Raw genomic sequence first — 6633 nt, 5'->3', positions numbered from 1 at the left:
ATGGCTCCTGTGAGGACTCAACCACGCCAGTGGTTGAAAGCAATCAAGTGGGACACCCTTTACTCAAGTACTGTACGACAGCACGATTTCGAGGAATTTCCTTTATTCTTTATTTTAGTATTTAGATTTTCTGCTACACTATATTTCTATCCCACTGCAATTCAGAGACAAAACTGTAAATTTTGGTACTAGAGATTAACAATACAAAATATGATCAACAAATAAATTATGGTTTATTGTTACTTCTACTCTACTGTGGTCTTGCTATTTTATTTAAGTAAAAGATCTGCACACTTCCTCAGACATTGCCATTATAAATAAGATTATCAAATTAGTCCTAATGCATTAATGTGTAAGTAGCATTTTACTGTACATTTTACTTTTGGATTAAACAGTGATGAAGATCCTACGTGACACTAGGACATGTTACAACATTAAAACAAGCTGCTCAGTGATATCACAGATCTGAAAAGATATGCAGTGATTATGTTCCAAAATGGATTTATAGCTGAAGTTTTTTAATCAAGCCCTTCAGTTTCCTCAAAGGGGTGCTGCAGTGATTTAGCATGGTTCCAAGAGAAAGAGTTTTAAGACTGAGATATTGACTTTTAGTGACTTTTAGTATCTAGTATCCACAAAACATTTGATCCTATGCTCCCCACGGTGCAACCAAATGCATTTTTTTCTTACACGTCTTTCAAAACCCCAACCCTCCAGTGCAGGCTCTCTTTTATGAGTTTGCAAGCCCAAGCTGAAACAATTCATCAGGGGCTGTTTTGTTGGACTCAGTGAAGCTCCTCAAGAGTCAAAGAAAACATAAATTACAGACTGAGTAGTGCTCCTCGGAGCTAATAAACTGACAGTAATGGAGTGTCTCTGTCATATTGTATGAAATATCTGCAAAATACTCTGTATTTCTTGTATTTTTATTTACAAAGCTAAAGGATTTAGGAGTGAACAGTACCTCTCACTGCTGCCTGATCATGATTCACATCTCCTTTATTTATGTATCAAAACAATAATAATCCAATCTATAAAAGTCTTTACTGGCATGCAAATAACTATGAGATGCTTCAGCTGCATCCAGCTCCTATCTGTTGAGATAAAGAGGAAATAGCTATAAATAGGAGGCTCTGGTATTTACTGGTTCAACTGAATGCTCTCACATACTTCTAGTTATGATATAAACTCACATATTATATGCTGCTGTTTTACATCTGAGTGAAACTTTCTTACCTGACGGTCCATATAAATACATTCCTTTTAGCATTACAAATGCATGAATGATATTCCCTGAGATCTGACCATATATGATATTTTCATGTGGAATAGCATTGTATCAACAAATAATCTGTCAAATGTTTGTCTCATTCCTGCACAGATGTGTGTGCATTACCTCATAAGGTGCAATGTACGTGGAGGAAATATATGGAAAAGTGGGCGGCACAAACATGGAACTCCTTTTTGCAAACTCACAGCATGGGAACCTCAGTGGCCGCACATTTATGACTCTGCTGCTCCCTATAACCCTACAAGGAGACAGCTGGGCCAATCAGCTCTGAGCACTGACACCAGCAGGCCACTCAGATACCCAGATGATACACAGAGCTCAACCGGCGTTACCATCAGCTGTTCCACACACTGAGGAGGCTCAACGCACATACCAGCAGCATGGTTCACAGACATATACAATGTTATCATATCCTTAACAAGACACCAGTGGTGCTGGCCTGCCTGGGTCATCATAGTGAGCCTTCTAGGTGGCTATGAACATAGTAAAAGGTCCTAAGAGATAAGACACACTGTATGTATTCCTGCATTGTAGAGACACTTTATGTATATATCTGAATAGCATAAAATACAGTGTTTTATGATATATAATTTCATGGCTATAATGGTTTTAAGGACTGAAGTTACATATTCATAAATAGCATATTCATTCATGTTCATAAAGTTCAGGAAATAAACTTTCAGCTCAGGAATACAAATGACTCATTGGGTTGCTTTCAGAAGAGACACTGTATTGGTGTGAATTTTGTTCTTTTGTATTAAGAAACATAATAAAACCACATGGAGGTAGAGACCTCTGACCCCTCCTTTTCTGTTGAAACCTACCAGTAATAGGCTATTCACTATCAGATTAACTCAGCAGCTTTTCATTCTCTACCAGCATTTCACTGAACTTGTGTCATTCAAGTGACTTCAATCCATGTATGTAAAACACTTTCCTGTGGCTTGATGATTTTTGCTTGCAGATCTTATTTGGACTTGTGTGAACCCTCGGCCCCACCCCTCATCCCTACACTCAGTCTGGGTCTTATTTAAGGGGCTCCTCTCACCCTCAGCTTTCGTCCCAGTGGAAGCATCCGCCTACCAGTGCACCTTGGTGAGTACATTTCATTGCTTGTTTCTCTGAATTATTGAAGATGTCTGCGTCATTTGTGTGATCAGTGTCATTTATGTGGTGATTTTCTATTAGTTGTACTTTGAGTTGATGAAACTGAGATGATTGAATGGTGAGTGCTACTAACTAATGGTTTTCACAAGTTATAATTGTTAACTGGGCTTGTTGATTTCAGGTACAACTGGAATTACTGCTTCTGGTTGATTAATTGCCATGAGATGTTGAAGTTAACATCGATTATAAGATGTGATTTTCTGTGATAGAACAACACATATTGTATCTCAAGCATGATTTGTGCTGGTGTTGCTTGGATGAGTACACTAAAGCTGAGCAGAAGTTGGCCAAATCCACCTATGCTTCAATGAATGAAGTTAAGAGGCAACTGGGGCATGGAGCCATGTAGTAAAACAAGTGTCACAGTAGCATGCCGACGGATGGGTGCTGGCCTGGCTCTCAGACAAGTTCTCACAGACCTGAAATAGCAGGAGATCCATGTGTCACTTGTTTCACCCCGTTAAGCACGACAGGGGTGCTGAGCTTAAAATAGATCACAGGTCTCTCTGTTATGCCCCTTTTTGGTGCTACCTCAGCAGCTCTGAGATGTCCCAGGAACAATCATGGCTGTGGTGATATGGTATCAGTAGATGTACAACAAGGTTAGCACCAAAATAGCATCCAAAAGCATGTTTAATTAGCACTCTATAGATAGCACCCATTGAAGTGGGTCGCATTAGTGTGTGAAAGTGATAATAAGTTTAGTGCAGTTATGAGATAGTGTTGGCAGGTCTTCAAATGTGCTTTGGATCGCAGCTAATACATCACATGAATGATTTACTGATTATGTCATCAACTTCTCCAGATATAGCAGGCCTAATCACATCATTAGCCACTCCAGCATTAAAGTGTGATTGTTGAATTATAACTAGCACTTGTGCTATGTTTTCTATGATGGGAAGTTTAGACAGCTGCTCCTAATACTTAGAATAAACCTTCTCTCTGTGTGTGTCTATCCCACTTGAAATTTTAGATCACCCCAAATAAAGCCTAATCATGTGTGATGACGATGAGACTACCGCCCTTGTGTGCGACAATGGCTCTGGCTTGGTCAAGGCTGGATTTGCTGGAGATGACGCTCCCCGTGCTGTCTTCCCTTCCATTGTTGGAAGGCCCCGCCACCAGGTAGGCATAAATCTGCCCCCGTTGCTATCCATTAAATCTTTAATCCTACCTTAAAATGTAAGAGCAGCTTCTTCTTTCTATGTCTTATGTTCCTCTTATTCTTCTTCTCTCAGGGTGTGATGGTGGGTATGGGTCAGAAGGACAGCTACGTAGGTGATGAAGCCCAGAGCAAAAGGGGTATCCTGACTCTGAAGTACCCCATCGAGCATGGCATCATCACCAACTGGGATGACATGGAGAAGGTGTGTGTTGACAGCGAGCCTCATTTACGACATTCATGGCAGCTGACCTTCCACATTCCTGTGAATTCACAGCCTGGTCGCCATCATAAATTCCTGCTTGTTGTTGCGCTTTATTTAGAAGACCCATTTGTTGTTTATTTAGCCAAGAGTTGTTCCAGTATGGACAAACGCTGTTCTTTTTCCTTCTTTGTCAGATCTGGCACCACACTTTTTACAATGAGCTGCGTGTGGCCCCTGAGGAGCACCCCACCCTGCTCACTGAGGCCCCCCTGAACCCCAAAGCCAACAGGGAGAAGATGACCCAGGTACTTTATAGTCACTACTCCTCGCCCCATGATCACACACCTGCTCTTTGGTTAAGGCAAACCTTTCACATTCTGCTTGATTTTTTTGCAGATCATGTTTGAGACCTTCAACGTTCCTGCCATGTATGTGGCCATCCAGGCTGTCCTGTCCCTGTATGCTTCTGGTCGTACCACCGGTCAGTGCACTGCAGCTTTTTCACATGTACCCAATTTAAATCCTTGGTCAATTATGCAATGACCTAAAATAAGAAGCTGTATTGCAAGGGAGAAACTGCTGAACATGTTGTTGAACATTTTGAGGATGTCTATCATTTGTGTATATTCCAACTTTATTGTTAAGGGAAGGTGTTAATTCCTCTCCAGCGGATTCTGTGCCAAGTGATTTCAGCAGCGTTGTATAGTTTATGATGTGAGACATAGGGCAGACTTAGCTGCAAATCCTCAACTTCACAGACATGCATAGCTGACAAACCATGGTTCCTTTCTACTTGCTAAAGGTATCGTGCTGGACTCTGGTGATGGTGTCACCCATAATGTCCCCATCTATGAGGGTTATGCTCTGCCACACGCCATCATGCGTCTGGATCTGGCTGGTCGTGACCTGACTGACTACCTGATGAAGATTCTGACTGAGCGTGGCTACTCCTTTGTCACAACCGGTAGGTTTATGCAATCATGGGTCGTTTGTTTAACGTATGTATGAGAGGCTTCCAAGTGTTTTTTCTCAATATCTGAACATTGTGTGTGAACTTAGCTGAGCGTGAGATCGTGCGTGACATCAAGGAGAAGCTGTGCTACGTGGCTCTTGACTTTGAGAATGAGATGGCCACGGCTGCTTCTTCCTCCTCCCTGGAGAAGAGCTATGAACTGCCTGACGGTCAGGTCATCACCATTGGTAATGAGCGTTTCCGTTGCCCAGAGACCCTTTTCCAACCTTCTTTCATTGGTGAGTAATTAGTTACATTTGTTTGTCAATAGATCTAAGAAATGTAGTGTTTGTTTCAGACAGAACTCATCTTTTTTGCTTTCTCTTTACCAGGTATGGAGTCTGCTGGTATCCATGAGACCGCCTACAACAGCATCATGAAATGTGACATTGATATCCGTAAGGATCTTTATGCCAACAATGTGTTGTCTGGTGGTACCACCATGTACCCTGGTATTGCTGACCGTATGCAGAAGGAGATTACAGCTCTGGCCCCAAGCACCATGAAGATTAAGGTGAGAGAACAGCAAATGCTTAAGTCATCAAGTCAAGAGAAAGTGAATTAACACTTAACAAAACTGAAATGGTGTTTATTCCTTACCTAGATCATTGCACCACCTGAGAGGAAGTACTCCGTCTGGATCGGTGGCTCCATCCTGGCTTCCCTGTCCACCTTCCAGCAGATGTGGATCAGCAAGCAGGAGTACGATGAGGCAGGCCCCTCCATTGTCCACAGGAAATGCTTCTAAACACACAACCAACCTCCTATTGTCCATGCATTTGTATGATGTTGTCTCCTGTATATATATATATATATCTATCTATATATATCTGTATGTTCTACTGTAATAAAGATAAGCCCTTTGAGAGTATCTCTGGTACAGTTTTTGTGACCAGCATACACTTACACCACATGAGGAGGGACCTGCTCCATGACGATTTATTAAATAGTTTGCAGATTAAAGAAACAGGGCAAAAGTTAAAAGTCGACATAAAAAATGATTACCAGGCCTAATCCCATCTTTTGGTTTCAAACACACAGACAAGGAAACAGCAGTCACATCAACAATAACACGTTGTTGTATGTATTTAACTCCAGACCATCATCATAAAGCAGGTATTTGAGCAGCTGATGAACACAGATTAAGAAAGTGAATCACCAATGTTGCTTTAGATGCTGGAACCTAAAAACACTCTGCTGCTTTGTCTTTTGTTGCCAACACCTAGCCTGAAAGTAAAATGGTAACACTGATGTAATTTTCTATTTTTGGATCTAGTCTTTGTCCTTAAAACCATGGTCTGTCAATGCTTATAGCAAAGCAAATAGCTACTTTTAAAGGCCACACTCACACTCTGGAGCATAAGTGGTGATGCTTCCACCTAGTGGTTGAAGACAGAAGTGAACATTGGTTCAGTAAATATTTCTTAAAGCCAGGACAGAGGAACTTTGTAATGGAAGTCTGCAAGGTTGGAACTTCTTGTACAGTGCAAACTCATTTTCACTTAATGTCACACAGTAAACTTCAATCTTTTACAGAAATTAATTTACACTGTAAGAGGTTACTTACAGTAACAGTATTGCGCTAGAGCATTTGTTCCTACAGTGCATTACAACATTAAATTGTCCTAGTATCTGAGGTTTGGTCCTGGTCACCTTACAGTTTTTACAGTTCTCAGTTCTGTACTGTCTTCACATTCAGTTGAAAGAGCTCTTTAAACATACTGAATGTTGTTTCATTTCAAAAGCATTATCAAATGGCGTACACCTCGACTACACATTAGATACAATGAGTGCAC

At 41.1% G+C, this 6633-nt stretch overlaps 1 protein-coding gene across 1 annotated transcript; it reads left to right on the top strand.

The window, feature by feature from the left end:
* The first annotated feature begins 2237 nt into the window (after nt 1-2237).
* LOC124072165 (actin, alpha cardiac muscle) lies at nt 2238-5708 on the top strand. The gene is made up of 9 exons (XM_046413377.1): nt 2238-2386; nt 3432-3583; nt 3697-3825; nt 4020-4130; nt 4222-4306; nt 4628-4789; nt 4885-5076; nt 5170-5351; nt 5442-5708. Exons 2-9 carry the CDS (start codon nt 3455-3457, stop codon nt 5583-5585), a joined length of 1134 nt encoding a protein of 377 aa, XP_046269333.1. The 5' UTR covers nt 2238-2386; nt 3432-3454; the 3' UTR covers nt 5586-5708.
* Nucleotides 5709-6633: the final 925 nt, after the last annotated feature.

The sequence above is a fragment of the Scatophagus argus genome, chromosome 15 (assembly GCF_020382885.2).
Source record: "Scatophagus argus isolate fScaArg1 chromosome 15, fScaArg1.pri, whole genome shotgun sequence".
NCBI lineage: Eukaryota > Metazoa > Chordata > Actinopteri > Scatophagidae > Scatophagus > Scatophagus argus.
This window is presented reverse-complemented; position numbering and strand designations above follow the sequence as displayed.

Coding starts and splice junctions, on each gene's coding strand:
- LOC124072165 (XM_046413377.1), top strand. CDS start 3,455: ATGTGTGATGACGATGAGACTACCGCCCTTGTGTGCGACAATGGCTCT. Junction 4,131..4,221: donor ACAGGGAGAAGATGACCCAG/GTACTTTATAGT, acceptor ATTTTTTTGCAG/ATCATGTTTGAGACCTTCAA. Junction 5,352..5,441: donor CAAGCACCATGAAGATTAAG/GTGAGAGAACAG, acceptor TTCCTTACCTAG/ATCATTGCACCACCTGAGAG.